The sequence below is a fragment of the Engraulis encrasicolus genome, chromosome 3, assembly GCF_034702125.1.
Source record: "Engraulis encrasicolus isolate BLACKSEA-1 chromosome 3, IST_EnEncr_1.0, whole genome shotgun sequence".
In the NCBI taxonomy this organism is placed as follows: domain Eukaryota; kingdom Metazoa; phylum Chordata; class Actinopteri; order Clupeiformes; family Engraulidae; genus Engraulis; species Engraulis encrasicolus.
Window position 1 is genome coordinate 17,628,371 of NC_085859.1, and position 25,837 is coordinate 17,654,207.

General features: G+C 44.7%; 2 protein-coding genes across 4 annotated transcripts; both read left to right on the forward strand.

The window, feature by feature from the left end:
• The first annotated feature begins 1,605 nt into the window (after window positions 1–1,605).
• qng1 (Q-nucleotide N-glycosylase 1) lies at window positions 1,606–12,086 on the forward strand. The gene is made up of 6 exons (XM_063194337.1): window positions 1,606–1,680; window positions 6,332–6,679; window positions 10,247–10,326; window positions 10,569–10,757; window positions 11,375–11,570; window positions 11,815–12,086. The coding sequence occupies exons 1-6, from the start codon at window positions 1,617–1,619 to the stop codon at window positions 12,042–12,044; spliced, it is 1,107 nt and encodes a 368-aa protein (XP_063050407.1). The 5' UTR covers window positions 1,606–1,616; the 3' UTR covers window positions 12,045–12,086.
• Window positions 12,087–12,299: 213 nt separating this feature from the next.
• On the forward strand, window positions 12,300–23,417 carry LOC134445803 (kinesin-like protein KIF27). Of its 3 annotated transcripts, XR_010034357.1 has the most exons (10): window positions 12,300–12,875; window positions 12,963–13,157; window positions 13,480–14,375; window positions 15,116–15,211; window positions 16,316–16,495; window positions 16,996–17,213; window positions 18,718–18,961; window positions 19,240–19,446; window positions 21,737–22,110; window positions 22,259–23,417. XR_010034357.1 is itself a non-coding variant. In XM_063194893.1 (9 exons), exons 1-9 carry the CDS (start codon window positions 12,578–12,580, stop codon window positions 21,998–22,000), a joined length of 2,598 nt encoding a protein of 865 aa, XP_063050963.1. In that variant the 5' UTR covers window positions 12,300–12,577; the 3' UTR covers window positions 22,001–23,417. The 3 variants fall into 3 exon arrangements, 2 of the variants coding, with proteins under 2 accessions (XP_063050963.1, XP_063050964.1); XM_063194893.1 differs by having other exon boundaries at window positions 21,737–23,417; XM_063194894.1 differs by having other exon boundaries at window positions 12,972–13,157; window positions 21,737–23,417.
• Window positions 23,418–25,837: the final 2,420 nt, after the last annotated feature.

Consider the following 25,837-nt stretch of genomic DNA (forward strand, 5'->3'; position numbering starts at 1 on the left):
CGCATTTTGGTTTTAGGAGATTACGTCGTACTAGCCAAGAACGCAGTATATCGCGCAAAATACTACACTTCTCCAATGACACCTTGGTTTTGGTGTAGACACAGTAATACCACAACAGAACGCAGCATATTGATTTTTCAGCTAAAAAGTAATGAATGTTGTTTTTTTTTTGTTTTTTTCTTGCGTGCATACATTTCCACCATAAAAAAGTTATATGATAAAATTATAAAATTATATGGAAGTGTCATCAGCACTTTACCTCCAACACAGTTGCGTGGCCAGAAAGGAAACTTTAAAGCCTTTTTTCTCAGTTTGTCATTTCGAATTATACTGCGTTCTGAAATTGCAGGGCAGTATGGATGGGCAGTCCAAATGATCATACTGTCTAGAGCAGTGATTCAAACTGCTGGGCCCTGAAAGTATTAAAGTATTAAAGGCCTTAAAATGATTTCCTAAAAATTAAAATAATATTTTTACCTCCGCCAAGGAGGTAATGTTTTTGGTCGCGTTGGTTTGTCTGTCTGTCTGTCTGTCTGTCTGTCTGTTTGTTTGTTTGGCAGCAGGATAGGCCTAACTGAAAAACTAATCATGGATGATAATTTGGATGAAACGTGTGGAGTTGTTGATAATGACCCAAGGAACAAGTGATTAAATTCTGGCGGTGATCCAGATCACGAATCGGAACCAGGACTTTGTAAAAGATTCTGTCAGCAGGATAACTAAAAAATGAATCAACTGATTTGGATTAAACTTTGTGGAATTGTACATTTAAAAGATTCTTCTCCATTGTTGGCCTATATATCTAGACGCCCCTACTGACCAGAAATTGAATTGCGGGGACCCCATAAAAAGAAGGCAGAAAGACTTAAGCCTGGCTCAAACTACACAACTATCGCGCCGATTCTCGGCTGAAAACCCCCCTTACGACAATCGCTGGAACGTTACCCCCCAGGACCATCGCAAGTGATTGTCGGGAAAGATTTCCTCATCGTGGGCGACGTTCTGAGATAGAACTTTGGCAGCTCAAAGAGTCGCCGATTGCAAATCGTAAAAATCAAACAGTGTTTGATATTTACGACTGGAAATAGAACGTCGGGTATTGTCTTGGTGGCTGCGAGCAGTGACAAAATTGTCAGTTGCGATTCTCTTCTATACCCCGACCCCAAAATCGCACATACAATCGCTAGTCGTGTAGTTTGAGCCTGGCTTTTGGGGTGTAACATAGTCAAATGTTCTATCAAGCAGCTTCCCTAGCGGAGGTCTGCGCTCTCAGAGTGCTTCTAGTTTATTTTCATGTTGTTGATTTATTTGAGTTTTATTCTTTATTGGGTCAAAGGTGGGCCCTGAAAGTTTGTGAAAAGTGGGCCCCAAGTTGAACAAGGTTGGAAACCCCTGGTGTAGGGATTGGCTGAAAGAATGCTGAATGCACAGTCATCTTTCTTTTTTCAGCGGCAGGACTTGTTCCTGGGGGGCAGAGCCCCCTGCCACCCCGCTAGACACGGCCCTGATGGTCCCATCAGAAGCATCATCCCTTCACCTTAATCCTACTACTCCATCTAGTGGTAACAGTCAGTTTTACCGAGACTTCAGAAGAGAAGTGATTGGTCCACCAAACAATGCGCTTGCAGCAGCCCGACTTCCGTTTCGCCAAATTTACGTCTGTAGCTCTGCAGCTCACCGGTAAGATTTCCACGTTGTTTTTACAATTCTACGGAACAATGAACCACATTACTTTGAGTCGACTATTTCAAGTTTTGCTTGCACTCCTTGTGGCATTTGTAATTGTAGGCCACACGCTCATTTGCGAATGCACACTACTCAATGGGACGAGACCAAAGTTCATGGGGAAGCAATCTGTAATAAATGTCAGCTTATGTTGAGAAATGTGAAAATCTCTCCCAGCCGAGGGCAAGTCTATGACACATTGTGGTTTATCCATTGAGAGTAAATAGAATGGAGGCCAAAATTCTATTTCATTGTTGAAGCCAAAAGTGGAGCCAAGGTTGGACCCAAAAAGACCAAAAAATGGCCAAATCCCATTCATTCCTATGAGAGACATAAAACCCTGTATCTCCCTTAAATGCCACTCCAGGGGGGATAATTTTTCGCTCAACTAGTAGGTCCCCTTGCTCTCCAACTTACCAGGGTGTTTTTGTGTGGCGAGGTTCTATTTACTGCCAATGGGTTTATCGCTACACTAGTTTAACACGTTTTTGGATACGCAGTGACGTGCAGTGAGGGGTATGGTAGGGTAGGCAGTAAATATAGAAAATAAATATTTTTTGTGTATTTTTTAGCGCGGGGTCTGGGGGTCCTCCCCCAGAAAAAAAAATATTTCTTAGATGCAATTTCCTGCATTTTAACCAAATCTGGAGAGTCACTATCAGCTAAAAACCTTTATAAAAGACTAAAAACTTTGAACAAATAGTATGGCTTGGATCGGCAACTAGGCCTATTCACCTAGTATGCTGATAAGGTCTTTAATGTGCAACAAATTAGTAGGCCTATGTTTCTCTAAATACTGTAAATATAAAGTAGGCTATAAGATAAAATGCCATCAGTGCTTAGCCACCACAGCTCTAATAACTAAATAAGTAAATAGGCTAAACTATTAGACATTTGGACATTGTCTGTAGACCTTACATCTGAAACAATAAGTGAAAATGCATAATTTAAATTTGTTGAAAAGGCCAGCTAGACTTTTTTGTTTGTTTTTTTTGTCAAATTGCCAAATTGGTAGCTCAAGGACCCATAGCCTACTCTGTACACATTTAAGGACCATAGGCCTACATTTTACAATAATTTAGAAAGCTACAACATCACAGCATTTTGGGGGGAAAGCTTTAACTTTTGGCTTTAGCAGTTGACTTTGCTCCTCTTCTGTTTATTCTGTTGCAAATGCCAGGGTGTTTCACATGGAGGATGCAGGGTGGCAGTGTAGCCTACTTTGTTTAGAAGATAAAATGTCTAGTTCACCAACTGTGAATCACACCATAGCATGTGAGGGGAAACGAACATTTAGCAATAAACCAACCTAGGTAACAGCTCCTGCTTCGTTGACGCATTTTGTGCTGCTAATCAAACACTTGCAGACAAGAAGGAAAGTTGGCAAGGGGGCGGGTTGCTTGCGAACTCAACAAACATGAGCGGCGGTGCATTCAGACAGTAAATACTGGTAGGCCTACATCGAGTAAACCAACGAAAACACTTCTGAGACTCATTCTTGTGCGTGATTGTATTCTCAAACACTTCAGCAACGGTTGTGCAAGGTGTTTCAAATCAAGTCAATTTCTGAGTGCGGTGAGCACCCATGCCAGTCACTCGAGCCCAACGTTGATCTCGTACACAGCGCACTTCAAAAGAACACAGCTGCACGTCAACTTGCTAACAGGCTCCACACACCTCACGCATCGTGTATTAAGTCATCATCATAATACATTAGGAAAATGAAGTCATGTCGTACGCTCAAAAGACAATCTCGCGTCCATAATAACACACACATAGTCTATTCGTGTCCACAGCACAACCAATCTTCAATGTCAACACCTCCCTGACCCATCAACAAAAGGCACCACGACAAACTTGAGCATGTTCATGTTAAAATTTGGCTACCCACAGCTTAATAATTAGATGAATCTTACCTTAAAGCAGAATCACGAGTATGTTTTCCATGCAAGTTTNGTTCCATTAAAAGCCCGGGGTGGTTGACATGATGAAGATATTTTGTCCCAGTGTGTTCAAACTACTTGAAGCTGCTACCCATCTGATGTTGAATATTTCCACAATGCAGCGATTGCAAACGGCTCAGCTATTGCCTGTCATCTGAACCATCTTTCTTGCTACTTCTCGGATTTTTTTTGTAATAAAGGCAAAACGCCAAAGACTGCCATGTTTTCTGTACGGCTAGAGTTTGAACAAGCCGTAGCTTGCTAGCTGTTGTTGCTATCATACTTTAAGCACGAAGGCTTCCTGAATTGTAACAATTTTTCATGTTGGCAGCTGTGATTGGCTTAAGTATTCCCGCCATCGCGAAAAGCTCTGCTTTTGCTCTCCATTGAAAGTCTCTGTGATAGATAATACGCATGCGCCAACTTCTACATTGACAGCGTTGAGGGCAAGATAGGCAGAGTCAAAGCGTGCCTACCCTGGCTCTGCCTGGCATTCGAAAGCTGAGCCTTCACCTACCAGCCAAGGCTGCGCGACGCGTTCCCATGGCAACCTGTCCAAGCCTGAGCGCTTTGCTTCGTGCGATAACTTGGGGTTTTGATCGGTCTCCGGTTACTGTAGCCTACTTTTAACAGCTAATTTATAAATTAATGTTTTTGTTATGCATGTGAACTCTCAAGAATAGTTTTTAAAACATGTGTTAGTTTTTTATTTTTAAGAAATTTATCCTAGGGTAGGCAGTGCCTACCCTGCCTACCCTGAGCGCACGTCTCTGGCTCATTGGCACGTGCACATTTCTCTAGTCATCTACCCTCTGAGTTTCAGTCAGCTGAGAGGCTCCACCGAGCTGCTGACTGAGCAGGTGAATGACTACGTTGGAGATATAACGCTACAGCAGTGTTTCTCAAACTTTTCAGACCGGGGACCATCTTGTCCCCCCAAAAATGTTCAGGGACCACCTGAATTGACAGTTGATGGGTGCTAATTTCTATGCAGATCACTTATTTCTTATTCACATAAGCCTGACTTAGCCTATTGTGGTGAAAGTGAGACTTAAGTTATGTTTAGCTTTGTAGTAATATTACAAATATAGTCTACTGCTAGAACAAAGAAAAGGGTCAGAGGGCTTCGGCGTTCTGTTTTGTTTGGCGAAGGTGCTCTTTGGTTATCCTTTACTAAGGATCCATCCGAGTCAATGAAAAATATCCAAGGCACTCTTCTTCTGGGTTAAAAAGCTTTTGATAAACAGCTAGTTCATAGTAGAACGGTTAAAAATTGCCAACATGTTTCGACCGACAATGGCCTTCTTCAGGGCTGTAAAAACATTTCAAATCTGTTTATTAAATCTGTTTATAGCTGTTTATTAAAAGCTTTTTAACCCAGAAGAAGAGTGCCTTGGATATTTTTCATTGACTCGGATAGTCTACTGCTAGCTTGTCTTGGACAAGTAGAAATCCCCTCGCGGACCACCTGAGCTCTGTCGAGGACCACTAGGGATCCCCGGACCACACTTTGAGAATCACTGCTCTACAGCCATGTGCTGGATAAGCTATCCATACATTAAGATCTATTAGTATATAATCATGGCGTGTTTTGCTTCTGCCCTCACTGGGCCTTATTATTTGGTTCATCATATTATGCTAAGGTGTTCCACTTCTTGTTACGACATGTGCAGTTGTTGAGAGTTTGGGAAAGCTGTCACTGCAGGCCTGCCCTTTCACATAATGAAGTTATCATATAATATTGGAGCTGATAAAGCTTTCTCTCACAGCTCTGGAAAATAGGCAAGAGGACACTCTGATGGAATTCAGAAATCAATTTTGGTGGAATATCGCTGTCTTTGAATCACAACTTAATTTGTGCATCTTGGCATGCTCTACACCAGTCTTTTACATTGTTCTTGGATGACGTAATCCCATTCCTGGTGCACAGATGGTAGTTGTTGAGCTTTGTTTGATGGTATCTGTGTGACCATCCCTCTTCCACTTGATCACAGAAGTTTTCAATGGGACTCTGGCCCGGAAATTGGGCTGGCAGTGACAGTGTCTTGTAGTCCTCAATCCACACACTAATTGACCAAGCTGTGTGGATTGTAGACCTCTTCTGGTCTCTATCTAACCATTAGATGACCAGGTGTTGGATTGTTTGTGAAATTTGGGCAAGGATTGCTAACGATTTGAGGGTGCTTCAGCAAGGCTGGAGTTGCGCAGATATATCTTTGCAAAGGACACATGACTGAAGCCACATACACCATTATCTTGGACCAAAACTTGCTTACTTCTGTTATGACAATGCCCCTGAACTCAGAGGGCCCTTAAAAAAAGGTTCCAACCCAAGCTCATCAACTTGAATTCTTTCACTAGGCCTGGAATAAAGTCATCTAAGAACACTGTGAAAGACTGGTGGAAAGCATACCAAAACGTCTTGTTGTTTTCGTTACCTATTTTGAGGTCAGGAAACATTGCATAGTTTGTGTAATTTTGACTATTTTCCATTTTCTGCAGATAAAAGCTCGAAATGACAGTATTTTCATTCAAAATGTGGAGGAAATGTCAGTAGTTCATAGAATGAAGCAACAATGGTGGTCTCTCTTCCGATGCCGTACTGACGGTAGTGTGTGTGTGTGTGTGTGCGTGTGCGTGTGTGTGTGTTTATTTATTTACAGGTGCAGTGATGGAGGAAGAGCCCCTGTGGCCCCGAGAAGCGGGGCGGTATGTGTCGGAGCGAAGTCGTGACGTGCGTGTGTGTGCAGAGGGTGTACAGCGCGTGGCCAAGATGCTGTATGACCTCAGACACAGCGAGGTCCTCACTGCACGTGGGTGGAGCCTCATGAACCCATTGGCCCCGCCCCCTGGTGGTGACGCTGCACTTAATTGGCTGCTGGTGGTGGACACCATGAACTTCTCATTCTGGCCTGACGACCTGGACAAGCAGTGCGAGGTCACGTACAAGGGAAAGATGTACACGGGCTACATGACCCTGTGTGCGGCCATCACTAGAGCCCTGGATGAGGGTAAGAGGGACAGCATCACTAGCCTGGGCGAAAGCCGACTGTTGACTCTGACAAACAGTCTGGGGAAAGCTAAGAGGAATCCGTCTCCGTGGAGGGTTGGAGATGGTCTGATCTTACTCTGCCATTTAAATTCATTGGAGTTCCGAATTAAAATTAAAACCCTTATTGTACTTAATTAGCAAGACTGTTACAATATAGTGTCGCAAAAGCATACAAATAACAAAACAAAAGTGTGAATAATGTTACCTTAACGATACCAATCGGTAACAGACTTTGTAGGTGAGTTCTGCGTCTATTGCTGATTGGCTAAATAGTGAGCGACCCGAGCTAGGAGGGTTTCGCCAGACTATGTGCGGAGCCAAAATCTTCAGGTGGAGTACATAGGATGGAATCGCAAGGCTACAGCATCACCATCCCTGTTCTAAAGGTGGCCACTAGTGGTTTCAATAATAATCGATTCGGCAATGCAATGCAATGCGGGGCATGGACAATTCAATTCAATGCAGCAAGTTCCATCATCGATGCAGCAATTTTTTTAAGTTTCAATTACTTCCTTGGATATTACGGGAGCAAATGAATGTTAAATTAAATAAAAGCACTTCAAACCATTGAAAACTGCAAGACTGATACAGAAAACAGCCAATAAAATGTTGCTGAGTATCTGAGTACTTGTATTGCCTCATCACGACTGATGAAAGATTTGCTTTGCTTTCATTAGAAATGTAATGCATTGCAATGCATCGAAGAATTGAATCGAATCGAATTGAATCAAATCGCTACCTCCCGAATCGTAATTGAATCGAATTGTGAGGACAGTGCCAATGCACAACACTAGTGGCCACCTTCATTGAAGGCCTGAAGTGCAGGGGGAATTCCTGGAGTGCGTTGCAATATGCGACCTTGCCTCCTCCACTTGCCTCCTCCACTTGCTTCTCTCCTCGTACCAGGAAGTAATATGTCATGATGACATCACTGACAACAGCATTATATTTCAATATCTTGCAAAAGCTCAATTGTAGAGTCTTTTTCTCATTATATCCCCGAAACGCGGAGCGTCGGGGATGTAATGGTTTTGCGTGCACCGCCGCCGCCGCGTAAGGTCTTTCGTGTTAACGCGATAACTTTTGAACGGATGTTTGGATTTGTCCCAGATTTGGTGTGTGAATGCTCTAGGGCAGGTTCATGAACTGATTTGAGTTTGGAGGTCAACAATTTCAAGATGGCCGAATTCAAGATGGCCGAATTTTTGTTTGGCCCATTACTTCTGACCGGGTGGATGGATTTGTCCCAGATTTGGTGTGTGAATGCTCTAGGGTGGGTTCATGAACAGATTAGAGTTTGGAGGTCAACAGTTTCAAGATGGCCAAATTCAAGATGGCCGAATTTTTGTTTGGCCCATTACTTCTGACCGGGTGGATGGATTTGTCCCAGATTTGGTGTGTGAATGCTCTAGGGTGGGTTCATGAACTGATTACAGTTTGGAGGTTAACACTTTCAAGATGGCCGAATTCAAGATGGCCGAATTTTTGTTTGGTCCATTACTTCTGACCGGGTGGATGGATTTGTCCCAGATTTGGTGTGTGAATGCTGCAGGGTAGGTTCATGAATTAATTCGAGTTTGGACTTTCAAAATGGTGGAATTTTTATTTGGCCCATAACTTCTGACTGGGTGGATTGATTTGCCCGGTAACTCTTTAATTTAATGGCTCACCATTTCAGTGAATCTACCATATCAGATAGGCCTACAGTGTAATAACCAGTGTAACAATATTTAATACCATGTAATACTAGTGTAATACCAGTGTAAAAATAGGCAATACCAGGTACAGTGTAATAACCAGTGTAACAATATGTAATACCATGTAATACTAGTGTAATACCCGTGTAACAATATCAGGGTTCCCACTCTAATTCAGATATAAAATTCCATGATTTTCCATGACTTTCCAGACCCAAAAAACAGAATTTCCATCACCACTTCCCTAAAGAAATTACGTTAAAAAAGTATGAAAACTGAAGATTATCTTCACCCCTAGAGCCGACGCTCAGCCACCGCCAGACTTCAATCAGTTCATTGCATTCTAGAATGTTGCATATAACAGTGCAAAACCAAAACTGTTTCTGGCGAAGTGTTTCAGTATGATCAGTAAGAAACAATGTTATACACTAAACAAAAAAGTTTCTGCTTTCACACATCTGTTAAGAAAATTCCACGATATTCCATGACAGTGCATGCAAAATTGTAAAATTCCATGACTTTCCATGACTGGAAAAACTTTTATGAAATTCCATGATATTCCAGAAATTCCAGGACCCGTGGGAACCCTGAAATATGCAATACCATGTAATACCACTTACACACAAATAGCCAACATGATATAAGTACAAAATTGGTACATGGTGTCACACTGGTATGACGTGGTATTAAATATTGTTACACTGGTTATTACACTGTACCTAATGTGGTATATCCACCGTAATAGTGAACCATTAAAACAGTGTTACCATTTGCCCCATTTTTTCCTTCATTTTCACAATAGTCATTTGGTTTTAAGCCTCTGCACGTCATTGATCTATGTATAGATAATAAATATATTTATTTTATATTTTGTATTTATCATAAACGTTCATGAAAAGGTGGACGGGAGTGGTAGGAATGTTGGGGGACTGGAAGCGTCGCGTTTCGGGGATATACCTTAAGCAGTCGAAGGCGACTGCACAGGCAGTCTAGTTTGCAATTGTGATGGTGAATGAAAAATAGTCCTTCAAAAGTTGTTGTGGCTAGGCTGACAGCTGGGAAACTTTATCGTTTTCTCCACGGAGGAGGGGCCAGGAGGCGGGACGAGGAGACAAGCACAAGTGGAGGAGGCAAGGTCGCATATTGCAACGCACTCCTGGTTTGTGTTCATAGTACGCCAAGTAATCGTCTATTAGAGGAAGATAATTCAAACTCTGCCCACCCAATGCAAAGGAGTGTGCTCAAGTTTGGTCTCCTAAGGGACAGTGTTCCCCAACCTTTTTTGTCTTGCGTACCCCCTAAACCTCTCAGTTGTGCCATGAGTACCCTCTAATACATGTTCTACATCGCTTTCTATGTCCTGATGTGACTGCTCCATACATTTGTTATAATGATAACATCTTTCCAAGTACCCCCTGCTGTGCGCTCGCGTACCCCTAGTGGTACACGTACCCCTGGTTGGGAAACACTGTCCTAAGAGGGCGTTGTCCCTTGTCCCCTCCTTCTTCTTCTCTTTCTGTGGTGTTTCGTGGTGGCTTGTATAAGATGTGCGCTGCCGCCTTCTACAGCGCTAAGGGAACTATTCTCAACCTAAAGTCTCCAAAGGCCTTCTAACCCAAGAGGTGTTCACCTATCGTCACATGGATCCAGGAAAAGAATGGGCTTGATGTATGTTAGGCCAATAGATGACTCTTTGGTACGGCCCTTGGAGGACAGGTCTCAATCCTACCCGTCGTTCTACATGGTAGATCTTCATAAGATTACACAAGACCGCACTACTTGCTTGTACTGCGCAGCATGTTCACACGCATTCAATTTCGTCTTCGCAGGTGTGCCCATCACAGACCCGGACTATTTCTCCAAGATCAGCCTCGAGGACTTGGCCAGGGTGCTGCGTTCAGACACAGAGGTAGTAGTGGTAGTGGTGGTACACCTCTCTCTCTCACACACACACACACACACACACACACACACACACACACACACACACACACACTTAAAAAAAAACATTTAACAGACATAAAAACATTAAAAAACAAACACTTAAAAGGAGGGGAGGGGGGACATTATGGAATTACATATGCAGAGGATGGGAGAGAAATGATTATCTAGAACAGATTCAGCCTTCCGACCATATGACCTGTTCTTCAGGTGCCCATGCCCATGTTGGCGGAGCGGCTGAAGGCTCTGACGGAGGTTGGCCAGGCGCTGCTGAAGCACTCCGGTTCCGGATCCGGATCCTTCCGCAGCTTCCTGGAGCCCTGCGGCAACGACGCCCTCAAGATGGTGCAGCGCGTGGTGGAGCTGCTGCCCTCCTATCGAGATGAAGCTGTCTACGAGGTCTAACTAGTACTACTACTACTACTAGTACTACTACTACTACTAATAATAATGATAATAGTAATGCTAATAATACTAATAATAATATATTTTATTTGGAAGCATTTCTAAATACTCAAGGTCACTGTATGACCTTAGAACAAGCAATAATAACATCTACCACTAATAATAATAATACATTTCATTTAAGCACCTTTCAAAATATCCGTGGTCACTTTACGTAAAAAAAGATCAGAGCAACAAGATTGACACCAAATAACATACACCGAAACGTTAGTCCGTTGTTTGCATGAAATAACTGTTTAAATAGACGAGCTACAGTGTGCTCCGTCCAGCTTCTACTTTCAAGTGATGTTTGTCCCACTGTGATGCACCTGCAAGCGGAGGGATGATGCCTAGAGTGAGTCCCAGCTGAGCTGTAATATGTGCTTGTGCATCTAACAAAATTAACAGATTTTCAAAATGGCCTTTTTTTGTCCAGTAGGGCAAAGGGGAAGGTGCTTTAGCACTACCTTGTCCCCATCTGTGCAAACACACGCTTTTGATTGTATCTCATCCACAAATGTAATAATTGCGTGTGTGTGTGTGTGTGTGTGTGTGTGTGTGTGTGTGTGCAGGGGAGGAGGGTGGCCCTCTACAAGAGAGCCCAGATCCTGGTGGCCGAGGTGGGCTGTGTGCTGGAGGCCGGCGGGGAAGCCCCCATCTCCGGCATGGACCAGCTCACCATGTTCGCCGACTACAGGGTGCCACAGGCACTGGTCCATCTGGGGGTTCTCAAGTATTCAGATGACCTGATGAATGCTCTAAAAAGGGGTCAGAGTTTAGATTTATTTCGTGTCATGTCACATCTGTTAAGCCACAATGTTTTCGATGACCAGTGATGATTGTTCCAAATTGGCGTTTGTCTTTGTACATAGTTTATCATGCAAATACTATGTAGTGTGCATTTGTTTCAAAAACAAATCTGTAAAAAAAAACAAAAAAAAAAACACTCTTGTACATGCATCTTATTCATACTGTGCAGACAATAAGCATGTGTGTTGTTGGTCATTTGCAGGTGAAATGCTGAGCTCAGGTGACAGGAGAGAAGTGGAGATCCGTGGCTGCTCCATCGATGCTGTGGAACAGATCAAGGAACATCTGTTGCAGCTGGTGGCCCAGAGTGATGGCGAGGTGTGCCACATTAATTCTGCCCTCATTGACTTCTACCTGTGGCCTTATGCCAAGGAGCACCACAAAGAGATGGCACATATCCCCATCCACCACACACGCTGCATCTACTACTGACCCACATTTACTTTGTACTTATAGATTTTTTTATATACTGAATAAATAATGGTTAAAATAAAAACAACAATTGTTTGGGTGTCTTTTCTTTTGTTACTGCCAGCATACCTCCTTTCAGACAGAGGCGCTGTGAAAATGATAAGTATTGTTTTCGGAAGTGTGGAAGCCTCTTGGAAGGCGCGCGCGCGCTCTAAACAGATGGCAGGCAGGCGTTGTTGCTTGGCAACACCCACATACACAAAAGGCAAAGGGGAAGCGGAGGAACAGACAGCGGGCAAGCCATACTTTTTTCTTTTCCTAAGTTTTCGCAAGGACGTTTATTTTAAGATCCTATGCAAAACAGTATAATTCACAGCAGAGGGAGAAACCGTTAAAAAGTTATAAGAGATGATTTCCTGTAGTCGATGAACGCTAGTTAGCATGTTCCCTAAAACAACAGCGGCTGTCACTCGCGTCGGGTTGAAGTAGGCTAGCGTTTGTTTTCCCTTTATTTCTTAGGTATTAGATGTGATTATGGCAGGACGACATTCGAGATGATGGAAAAGGTGATGCGAGTGGCGGTGCGCGTCAGACCGTTGCACCCTGCAGAAATCCGTGTAAACAAAGAGATCTGTGCAAATGTTTCAGCTGATTCTCGCCAGGTTACACTGGCAGGCGGACATACCTTTCCCTGTGACTTCGCCTTCGGACCCACGGTGTCACAGGAGCGTGTTTATTGTTCCAGTTTGAAGCCTTTGGTGGTGTCTTTGTTCGCCGGTAGGGATGTTACAGTCCTTACGTACGGACAGGCTGGGTCGGGCAAGTCCTACACGCTATGTGGAAAGCATGGTGGTAAGTAAAGTTCGAACTCATTACGTTAGACGTCAATAATATGCAGGTGCTTAAAAAAAGTAACTGTTTCAAATCTGTTCTTTCAAGAACGTGCAGGAGACAGGGGCGCTGTGTGGCGGGTGTGTGAAGACATTCTCCATCAGATGACTGCCAAAGAGCACAGTTCTCGTGTGCTGAGTGCCTGCTGTGTTGCTTTGTGTGGACATGAGCTGAGAGATGTCTTGGCCCGAGATGCGTCGCAGGCGAATCTTTTCATCACCGAGGACCAGAATGGTAGAACTGGTAAAGTCATGTTCACACATCGTTTGTGTTTTTTATGTTGTCTTTTCCAATGCTGTCAAATATACCACTGCGTTTGGGAGTTAAGTTATTAATTAATTACAATTCATTAATTATGATAGGCTACTTGTAGTGATTGATTGTGTAAGAGAGGTGGGGTAGTATGGTGCAGTATTGTACAATCATCATTATGAACATTTTCATTCGTGTTCTTGTTACTTCACATGGAATGTCTATCTTAAGATACACATTTACACATTCCATGTGAAGTAACAAGAGCATGAGTGAAACATTTAATGTCCATTCTTTCCTTGTGCCTCTGCAGTAGTGGATGGCGCCGCGGAAGTCCCAGTGGGTTCAATGAAGGATGTGCAAAACGTCCTCAAGTGCGTGTCTGATGTGAACCACAAGCAGCCCTCCTCACACACTCTGCTTTGGCTGCGGCTCAGACAGCGTGGCAGTAGTAATAATCATACCCAGGCTGCATTGTTCTCCACTCTTATGGTAGTGGACCTGGCAGGCTGGGAATGCGTGTCCGGGCTGGTGAGCGCTGACCCGTCCAGATTCAAACGTTCCCTACAGATCAGCACGGAGCTTCGACCTATTGTTGACATTCTCCAGCAGCCGGACAGACTCCCACCGTCCACCCCAGCGAGTCGCGTACACACACCCCAAACTCTCTCCAGTCACAGTCACGTCCACAAACAACCCCGTCCTTCGCTCACACACTCGGGCAGCTCAGACGTACCCAAGGTTCATAGTACACGCGCCTTGTGCGTATCATCCACTCATTCTATCTCATCGCAACAAGCACACGTCTCACACTCTCCTCTCGTAAGACTGCTGCAGAATTCACTAACGGTCTCGTCCGGCGGCCAGACTCTCCTCTTGGTGTGTGTGAGCCCAGCCCGGTCTAGCCTGGCGGACACGGCCAGCTGTCTCATGCTGGCTGCCCGCGCTCAGGACAAATATGTTACACACGCGGACGACCTGGCGAAAGGCGAACAACAGCACCCACGTGATGCTCCGTCTGGGTGTGGAGCACAAGGTCGACTCGTGCACAACGCTGCCGCCCTGCTGGAGGAGATGCAGCAGGGCTACTCCCTCAGTGCCGACCTGCAGCAGAGGCTGAGCTCCTGGCTGGATGCGTACCAGAAGACCCCACACAGCCCCAAGGCATCAGATCACACTCTGGGCGGGACACTTGATGGTGGACATCAGGTTAGTGTTGAGTGTTTAGCTTGGTTAGCTATTTGTGTGTTTGACTACTGTTGGTAGACAGTGCTTATCAGTCACACAAATGAACAGTTCAGCTTGAATGTTTCCAGGTGTACTGTATGTTTGTGTCCATCTTCAGTTTTTCAGAAAAGAGGCTGCACCTTGCATAACGTGTGTTTTTATTGCATTAAACACCTTTCGGCGTGCACCTCTTTCAGTGTGCGTCCATCTTCGGCCTTTCATACTACATTGTACTTTGTACTCTGAGTTTTGTGTTACAACTCCAATATAGCACACACACTAAGTCAATGGATAAGCTTACCGCCATATCTTCATTGGTCACAGACCAGTGTAACGACAGGCAGTGTGGACCAAGGGGCTGGCACTGACCAGGATATTTCAACCAGAGTGTTATAAAGTGTAGAAATGAAGAAAAGTAAAAATCATTATGAGATACTCATTAGCTACAGTGGAATAACTGGTGTAACATCTATGTCATTAATTCTACCAGTACCTCTACTTTAATAAAATCGTTAATACACCTGTCAATATAACCCTATGCTCTAACTATGGAATATAATTTACGAATACTCCAACAGCACAGTACTTCTACTTTTACATTATAATGGGCTACCTGTAAATATCCCTATGCCGTAATCTTTGAACTCATCATCATTTGCATTGCATGCTATGTGTCCTGTCTTGCATGACCAAGCTATATGATGTATGTTGTGTTGTCCCAGGTACTCAACTGTGCGGAGACGGAGGCTTCCCTGACAACAGATACACACTCATGCCAGCAATCATTACAAGAACTGAAGCTACACTGTCGTCTTCAGGTGTGACGAACAAAACAGAGATAAAGCAAGAACGAGGCATAGAAAACTAAGTCAAAAAATACCTGGTCATATACATGCATGTTGGTGTTAAAAGATATCAGTTTAAGGTCAGTTTTAACACGTTTACACATGTTTTTGCCCCTGTGTGGGGCAGGAGCTAAATGTACATGTGTAGGAGTAAAGTGTGCACAGCACATCCCACCAGAATGGCCTGGTGTGGGCTCAAAGTTAAAACCAATAGAGATTAAGAGTGCGTTACAATATGCAACCTTGCCTCCTCCACTTGTGCTTGTCTCCTCGTCCCGCCTCCTGGCCCCTCCTCCGTGGAGAAAACGATAACGTTTCCCAGCTGTCAGCCTAGCCACAACAATTTTTGAGGGACTGTTTTTAATTCACCATCCCAATTGCAAATGAGAAAAAAGACTTAACAATTGAGCTTTTGCAAGATATTGAAATATAATGCTGTTGTCAGTGATGTCATCATGACCTATTACTTCCTGTCACGAGGAGACAAGCACAAGTAATGTGAAGAGAAGTTCTGAGGCACTTGAAACCTTGAGTGACACAGAACTTCTCTTCTTGGACTAGACTTTATTTCGTGTCAGCAGTAATGCACTCAGTAAGGGTTGAAAACATCATGATCTTACTGTAGCAAAAGATGGGAAGTCAAGCAGAGTTTCAAACTTTAATTTACTTCTTATTGGCAGTAATGCATTGTGTGCCTTCATGAACTATGTCTAGGGCTGTAACGATATTGTATCGAACCGAGAAATCGTGATGCACAGTGTCACGATACTGTATCGTGATATAAGGAGGCAGTATCGTGATACGCCTTTTTAGAGTTTTGATACACATCAGCCCAGAAAAGAACGACAGGATATGAGGTGATAGCGCTTCCAAGCATCAATTATTATATAGAAACTTTTAATAATCATTAGTAGTAACCTATTCTACCTATAAACTATCATAGTTTTTATTCATAAAGTTTATAATGTTTGCAAATGTGAAATCGTGGGGTGTATCGAACCGTAGGTCATGAATCGTGATACAAACCGAATCGTGAGTTGAGTGTATCGTTACAGCCCTAACTATGTCTGTGTGTAGAGTGAGCTGCTTGTGGAGCAGAAGCTGCTTGCTGAGGGTCTGAGGAGGGAGCACCACCACCACAGCTCCTCTGACATGAAGGAGGGCCAGAAGAGAGTACAGAGCTGCCCTCACACAGCTCGACTGCCAGCCCACCTAACCAACCCACTCATCCGCAGTGCCACGGCTGTCAACAAAAACGTATGGATGCTTTCAGGTTACCTCTCGGTGCAGTTGCTCATACAATATATATAATGGGACTTTTTCATAGCCACGGTCGAATTTATTAGAAATCATTGTTTTTCCAATGCAGGATTTATAGGGGTTTTTTAGTGGAAGTGTTTCTCTCTCTGTGTGTGTGTGTGTGTGTGTGTGTGTGTGTGTGTGTGTGTGTGTGTGTGTGTGTGAGAGAGAGAGAGAGAGAGAGAGAGAGAGAGAGAGAGAGTTCTCCATATTTGAAGGATCATAGCTGGGTGTAAAAAAACATTTGCTAATGTTGGTGTCTGTGTGAAAGTCCTTTATCATTGTGAAACAGCATAACTTTCAAAAGTGGTGTGTGTGTGTGTGTGTGTGTGTGTGTGTGTGTGTGTGTGTGTGTGTGCGTGCGTGCGTGCGTGCGTGCGTGCGCGCACTCGCACTCGCACTCATGTGTATCTCTGTGTGTCCACCATGTGTGTGTGTGCGCGTGTCCATGTGTACAGGTGCGCAGCAGCGTCCATTGCGTGCTGGGTCTGGAGCGGCTGTGGGCCACCCTGAAGAGCAGTAACCAGCTGCTATTGGCCCGGCAGGAGGAGCAGGAGGAGGTGCCCCGGCTGCCCAGCAGCAGCAGCAGCAGCAGCAGCGCTGCTGCCAGGAGGCCCAGAGATACGGAGGCCCGCGGGGACACACAGAGCGGCAAGGACAAGAGGAGGAGCGCCATGTATGTAGTATGAAGAATTATGTAGGACTGGGATTTCACTGTGCAGTTCTTGTAGTAGTTCTTCTGGGCAGTCATGGGTAAGCGGTTAGGGTGTCAGACTTGTAGCCCAAAGGTTGCCGGTTCAACTCCCGACCCGCCAGGTTGGTGGGGGGAGTAATAAACCAGTACTCGCCCCCATCCTCCTCCATGACTGAGGTACCCTGAGCATGGTACCGTCCTGCCGCACTGCTCCCTTGGGGCGCCATTGAGGGCTACCCCCTTGCACGGGTGAGGCACACGTAATTGCAATTTAGTTGTGTGCAGTTTGCACTTGTGTGCTGTGGAGTGCTGTGTCACAATGACATATGGGAGTTGGAGTTTCCCAGTTGGGCTTTCACTTTCACTTTCACTTTGCATTTTATTTTAGTGGGTTAGCATGACAGACAGACAGACATTTCTTCAAGACGCTGAAATGTCTGTCTAGAAAAACAAAAGAAGTATACTCGAATGTGGCTTTTCTACAAAAAAATGTACCCTTTTCCTCTCAGTGTTTTCAGTTCTGAGATTTATTGGATCAGAATTATTAGCATAGCTTAGCATAATCACTGGAAGTCACTGGTAACTTTAGCATCAAGCCACGCCAAGTGATCACTGGTCAGAATTAAATTGACGTTTTACGCATTGGTCAATTTTACATTCATTTTAAAGTACATTTGATGATGTTTTACTTTGTACCATAGACTTGAATTACTATGCCTAATTTGGCTATACTGTTAAACGGGTCAATGCAAACACATTGACGAAAATGATTCATGAATAATGAATTACATTCATGAATAATGCTTGGAAATGCTGCAAATATGTGAAAACCAACAAAGGGTGGTCTGTTCCTTTATTGCGCTGTTAAAGGAGACATCAGTTTCTTACTTTTTGTTCATTGAGTATTTTATTAGTGCTCTATTACTTGATTAGGTACTTGATTACGTACTTTAATTCTTACTTTATCAGTATGATCAGTGATTCGTAAGTTACAATCCAGTGCCACATATTCCAAATGACCTTCATTCAGCCCTACAATCACCTGGTTGAACTGGACCGGTAACGCCAGGCAATTTGGAAAATGTGGCACTGGATTGTAACTAATGAATCCAGGTTGCCCATCACTGAGTATAAATGTATAGATGTAGGATTATTAGGAAATGTGATTATGATGTTTAGTGAATGCATGAGATGGATGGAAGAATATAGGCTACACCAATTTTAAATATGATTGATAGTTTTCAAAAATGAATGATTGGACTGAATGGGTGTTTTTATGATAATACTGTTTTATTGTTATTTCTGCTATTGTATTGTTTTAAGCCCTTCTAGGGACGGGCATTGGAAATTAGCTTTTGGCTATAAATGCTATGATGCTTGCTGTTTGGTTGTTATGCAACCTACATGTTATGTATATGTCCCTATCAAATAAACTAAACTAAACTAAACTAATAAAACACCTGTACTTTCACCGTCCCAATAACAGACCTCTTCTCAACCGTACCTGGACCCGCAAACACAGCAACCCAGACCTGAGTCCCTCCACCCCGGAGAGCCAGGATAACCACCAGGCCGCGCCGGGACCCCGCGGGGCATGCGAGGGGCAGGGCAGCCTCTCCGAGAGCCGGTCAGCCGGGGTCATCGCCCTGCAGCAGGAGAAGGAGAGACTGATGAAGAGGAGAGATGAGCTGAGGGATAATTTAGCTGCGGAGAACACAGACACAGAAAAGGTGAGAAGCAGAGAGAGTATAGAGATTAACTGGAGAGAAGTAATCGGAGCAGCACAGATGCAATGTTTTTCTTCTTTTAATCAAGTGCACAATATGGTGGGGACTAACATTTTGATGGATGTACCTTCATCTTCATCAGACAATCTGAAGTACAATTTCCAGAGATGTGATGTGACGGTTTGTGCTGGAATTAGATCTGACCTGACTTTGTGCACCCGTGTGTGTTTACCTGTTTGTGTTTTTGTGTGTGTGTGCATGCGTGTATGTGCGTGTCACAGGAGGACCGTGCTCTGCATCTGCTTGAGGAGACCATGGAGGCGGTGGATGCTGTGATCGAGATGCGTCAACACCCAGACCAGCAGGGGGCGTCAGTCACTCATCAGCTCACTGATAACTCTGATGCTGTGCCCATAGACAGCCTGGGAGGCTTAGAAGACCTCTCTCCGCAGGAAGCTAAAGCACTCTTCCACATGTTCCTCAGCAAGGTAAAGTCATCCCCCATCGTATTGGTTGGGATGTATTGAACCAGTGCAGAGAATGGGTTCATTTATAGACCGTCTTCCTACAAATCAGTACACCAAGAAAAGAATTTCGTTTTTTGAATCAAACCCAGAATGAATGCCTTAACTCTGTAGCACAGTGCACCTGTTGTTATTTACCAAGAAAGCTGTTGTGTAACCATCCCTCTATCCATTCTATGCATCTATCTCATTCATATTCATTATGAGTGGGAAATACATGGGTAGATGCCAGTTTGAATTCAGTCACGGACATCTTTTTGCTACAAAACCTACTGTACTTTGGTTAGACCAGTAATGATTAGTTTATTACATAGTATGTATTCATGAGAACACCACATTTATGAATGGACAGCATACATTTTTGAAAATGCATGACTAAAATTTACTTCCTCCATTCTATCCATCCCAGCATGGGCATAATTTTAGGTGTGGTTATAACAGTTCCGAAGGTCTCCTTAAAGGGACACTGTGTGAGATTTTTAGTTGTTTATTTCCAGAATTCATGCTGCCCATTCACTAATTTTACCTTTGTCATGAATACTTATCACCACCATCAAATTGTAAGTGTTCATTATGACTGGAAAAATTGCACTTTTCATACATGAAAAGGGGGATCTTCTCCATGGTCAGCCATGAATTTCCAAAAATAGCCATTTTTAGCTGCAAAAATGACTACTTGGACCATACTAGCAAATACTTGTTTATTACTTAATTAAAGTTTCATGTAAATATCAAATTTGGCAATAGACAGCCCAGTTTCAATGAACAGCATAGTTGCAGTACCTTTTTTGACCATTTCCTGCACAGTGTCCCTTTTAGGTGACGTCCATACCACTTCAGTGAATCACTGTGATGAACCTAGCTTGTCCTCACCACTTTTTCCACAAATACAGTGTATGCAAAAATAACACACCCGGGAAATTTGTCATTGTAATGTCCCCACCACTTTCTGAGCCCCCCAGTAAGCTACAGAATTGATTTTAAGGCAATGCTACTTGTGTTTAAATCATTAAATGGAATGGGACCCACATATCTACTGGATATGTTTCAGCTGTATGCACCAACCAGGTCACTAAGGTCAACGGAGAAGAATTTGCTGGTGATTCCAAAAGTCAAAACAAAGTGTGGAGAGGCAGCCTTTAGCTTCTATGCTTCAAAGCTTTGGAACCAGCTTCCAGATGACATAAAAAAATGCACCCACTATTGATAGTTTTAAATCTAGACTCAAGACAAAGCTGTTCTCAGATGCTTTCCCCTTGCTTAAATTCTTATTTTTTATTTTTACATTTATTTTATTTTTTATTTTATCATTATTATTATCATTTTACCTTATGTTTTACCTTAATGTTTTTAATGTTCTTTGACTCTAATTTCTTTCCTTCTTTCTTCCCTGTTTCCTTTCTTTTTGCATTTGTTAATTTTGTGAAGCACATTGAGATGCACCTGTGTATGAAATGCGCTACACAAATAAACTTGCCTTGCCTTGCCTTGAGCCAAACCTACTGTACACCTCTGCTTCCCAAGCAGTGCGTGTGCGAGGGCGGTATGCACCCTAACAAAACTGCCAACAATATTACACAATGCACCTTTTAATACTGTTTTGTTGTGTCACCATGCCTCCCTCCCTCTCTTCTGTCCATCCCGGCATGTGCGTAATTTAAGTTGCGGATGATGGGGACATATCCATGCCACTTTAGAGATGAACCTAGCTTGCCCCCACCGAAGGTACTGCACAGTGCACGATCAAAGTTCAAGAGAGTCCTTGTGCACAAGCCCTCAGTAATGCAGGTGCAGGTGTGAGGCAGGAGAAGGTGAATCAATGAACAAAATTCAAGAGACACCGCATACTGCTTACTTTTCTTTACTTTAGATGACGCATTGGGCGAAATGCGTTGTTCGCTCCGAAAAATAAAGTGAAGAAAAGTAAGCAGTGTGTGGTGTCTCTTGAATTTTGTTCATTATCACACAGTGCACCTTTAATATTGTTTTGTTGTGTCACCATGCCTCCCTCCCTCCCTCCCTCCTGTCCGTCCCTGGTCCCACTANGCCAGAGATTCTTTAAGTATAGAGATATGCCAACATAATAGGTTTCTATGGGCACCTAACGTGACCAGGTTCCGGTCTGCCAAAAGGGGCGAGTCATAATGCTCCTACAATGAATAGAACAGTCATTAGGTCTGCCTCAGGGGGGCCATAATAGAACACGGAAACAATGGGCCACTGGAACCTCTCTCTCTCTACTCTCTCTGACTAGGCTGTGCGTGAGCGAGGGCGGTGTGCGTCTCAGCAGCGGCGCGTGGGTGAGCTGGAGGGCCTGCTGTCGTCGGAGCGGGAGCAGAGCTCCAGCAGGCTGCAGCAGCTGGAGAAGGAGGTCTTCTTCTACCGGAGCAGCAGCCGCGAGCTCAGGAGGCGCCTGAAGGAGCTGGTCCAGGACGCACCCCCACTTACGCCTCCTTCCACCTCCTCTGGCCGGACGTCTCGCGTCAGTGGGGATGGAGGCCTCAGTCACGGCCAGTGAAGTGGGAGATGCCTGAATGAGCTGGTTCCCCTCATCTCTTCCTCTCCTCTACTCCTCCGCACCCTCTCCTCCTCCTCCTCCCACCTCCTCTGGACGAATGTCTCGCGTCAGTGGGGATGGAGGCCACAACCACGGCCAGTGAACTGGGAGAGATGGCCTGAAGGAGCTGGTTCAGGATATCCCCTCATCACCTCCTCTCCTCCTCACCTTCTCCTCCTCACCTTCTCCTCCTCCTTCCTCTTTTGGGCCGGGCTGAAGGTGGGGATGGAGGCCACAGTCATGGCCAGTGAAACTGGGAGATATCCCCTCATCCCCTCCTCGTCTCCTCCTCGCCTCCTTCCACCTCCTCTGGCCGGACGTCTCGCGTCAGAGGGAGGGAACTGGGAGATGCCTGACTATGAAGTAGCTGGTTCAGGATATCCCCCTCGTGACCTCCTCTCGTCCTCCTCACCTTCTCCTCCACAGTCATGGCCAGTGAGGGGGATCCACCAGAGGTGACGTCTGAAAGAGCCAGATGGTTCAGGAGAGGCTTCAGGACCCACCCTCACCGCCTCCTCCTCCTCCTCCTCCTCCTCCTCCTCATTCTTTGTCTTCCAGTTGAACACCTTGCCTCACAGGCTGTGGGGTTGGAAACCACCAGTAGAGATGGCTAAAATATCTAGTTCAGAGTGCAACCTCACCTCCTCCTTTTCCTCCTCCTTCTTCGTCTTCCAGTTGAACACCCTGCCTCAGAGGTAGTGGCCAGCGAGAGAAACAGACTCTGTCCACTATTCTCTGATCTGAGACAAGTTTATGCTTACCTCTCGGAGAAGATATCAACTCGCCTCAGAACATATTAGAACTTTGTTCAGTATGGACAGACACACTTTGGACTGTTCCATAAACAATCAGTCATATCTGAACCCTGCTCTCTCTGCATGTCCATCACCTCTTTAACTCTTTCTAGTAGACATAGACTGACTTAAATGAAACTTCTTTTTTAATCGGCACTTTTAGTCTGGCTCTTGTGATATCTAGCATCATATCCAAATGAGCTCTGAATTGAAATGCTTGTAAACACCAACCACTCCACTCTGCACTACATTTGTAACTGCTTGAACTCATATTTACTCCTATTTGAACAGTGCTGTGTGTGATTAATTTGTTTGCCGTGTGCCTTACATTTTTGTTGGTTATGTTTGCCTGTGGAAATGTTATCTTTAACTAATCAACTAATTATTAAGTAATTTGTTATACATGACCACTGAGATTAATTAATTTATACTTTCATTGTACATGACTGATATTGTGTACAGTTTTGAACGTTTGAAATCGTATTCACGTTTCTAATTTATTTTGCCTTTTAAAAGCAATGCTCAAATCAAATGATGATGTATTTCTCACTTACTTAGTGAAAATAAAATGATAACATGATCAACTGCTGGGTTTGAGGTTGTTCAGAATTGTGTGCTGCTCAATCCTGTGCGAAATCAATTCAACGCATTGCCAGCAGGAGACGTGGAAGTGATGTCTGATTCTGGAGTTCTAGAGATCTAGCAAATTGTGTGCTCTCCTTTCGTCCTGGGGGTGTCGCTCGCAAGTTACGCTCGAATGTTGGGCTGGACTGGAGTTGTGGGAGTAGGCCTATGTGGGACTTTTTTTTGGCGTGCGCTCCGCTTTGCCTGCTTAAACCCAGGATTGATTATGGGAGCTTACACGATGCTGCTGCCCATGCCTAAGGTACAACAGGATGGTAGACCGAGGTCAGAACAATGTACGATCAAATATTTACAAATATCAAGAGTCAACATCAATGTAAAGATTTGTAAAAGCAGGTGCACAGAACACTTCAGAGACGCTGGGAATAATGTGTGCAGGAGCGCTGCCGCGCACCTTTGTCGATATTGCCATGCATTTAGTATAGATACATTTAGGTTTTAGATATTCTAACCAGTGAGCAGCGAGATGTTTCGTTGTTCCTGCATTATTAAAGATCCTCTTGCCTTAACAGTTGCAGCATCTTCGCTTCACCAATACGCATATGCCCTTTGAACTCACGCGCCCCTGGTTCGCACTTAACTTATTATAAAGTAAACAAATAAATGTGCAATCAATACACAGCGCGCAGCGACCCTTCTCTCCCGTTCCGAGGAAGAGGGAAGATGGGGAGGGAGGGGAGGGGTGTGAGTCCCCACGCCGCGGCAGGGCTCCCCAGGGAGGGGGAGATGGATGAGTAGGGGCGTGCGGGCCCAGCAGAGTCCATTGTTTCGGCGAGCAGTCAACGCGCCTCGGCACCTCCTCCTGCTGTCACTGTGCGCACCAGGTGGAACGCAAATGAAAGGCCGTCCATTTGTACGAGACGATTCAAACGGGAGTACCCCCAGCACCCCCCATTACCCCCCCCCCCCTTCCCTTAATTCCGTTCCACCGCCGACGGCGGGCCTTCTCCATTTAGTAAGTGCGCCAGGCATTGCGCGCATGACCCCGGTCCAAAGAGTGGGTGGAATGGATTAGAATGAAGTCACTCCGCTGTCTGTCAGACAGCAGCAGCAGCAGACGCGACCAGACCGGCGGAGACCAGGAGATGCTGAGGTTGTAGCTAGCAAATGCCTGTCACGTGCCCCGTCACTTTTCCTTGTATTCAAATGCATATGGCCTAACTGAGTTTTAAATTATAATGGCCGGGGACGTGGAACGGTATGAGCGTGCCACTGCCAATCCGCCAAACAATCGGTTGTGTTTCGTTGCATACAACATATGGATGTGGTTCCCAGAAGAAGAAAAAACGTATTTCAATGAGGCCTATTAGTTTATCAGAATTCGGTGTTGTAGAATCCTTCACCAGAATAGCTACAATTATTGTGCCTTTTGTTTTTCGAAGCATTTTAGTAATGTTGATAAATAATAAGGTATCCCAGCATCAGTCTAAGCTACTGCTGTTTGCATTTTCAGACTCTACAAACACTTGACTTGAGCAAGGATGACATTAACAGCAGGTGAATTTTTACAAAGAATTCGTTTTCATTTTAAATTAAAGTTGTGCAGGTCCTGCTATGGCTTCAAAGGGAGGTCCCCTGATACCTTTATGTGGAATCATTTTAATCATCACCAGCATATCTCTCTCTCTCTCTCTCTCTCTCTCTCTCTCCTCCCCCCCCCCCCCCCCCCCCCCCCCCCCCCCCCCCCCCCCCCCCCCCCCTCACCCGCTCCCCCCCTCCCCCCCCCCCCCCCCCCCCCCCCCTCCCCCCCCCCCCCCCCCCCCCCCCCCTCCCCCCCCCCCCCCCCCCCCCCCCACCCCCCCCCCCCGCCCCCCCCCCCCCCCCTCTCTCTCTCTCTCTCTCTCTCTCTCTCTCTCTCTCTCACACACACACACACACACCAGGGCTTGACACTGGCACCTGCCAACCGGCCAAATGCTGGTAAAACTTGGCTGTGGCTGGTAACAATTTCAGTGTCACTAGCCAATTTGGCAGCTGGCTTATTCTATGTGGTATGATATATCAGAATTGCGCATATTCTGCACTTTGCCCCTTGTGTGTCAATAGTTTGTATTTAAGTTCAAGAAAAAGCTCAAGTTTCCAATTTTTTTGTTTTATTTTCATGTAGAAATTCATGCACTCATCTTCTTGCTTTAAACACCCCATCTTCTGAGATTAAATGTACAGCATCATGATTTAAAAAAAAAAAATGTGGCTAGTAGAATAGCTGGATGGCTAGTGACTCGGGAAAACCACTAGCCACAGTGGCCGGCAAGCAAAAAAGTTAATGTCAAGCCCTGACACACACACACACACACACACACCATACACCACAACCACTGTGTCTACCCCCCCCACACACACACACACATACACATAC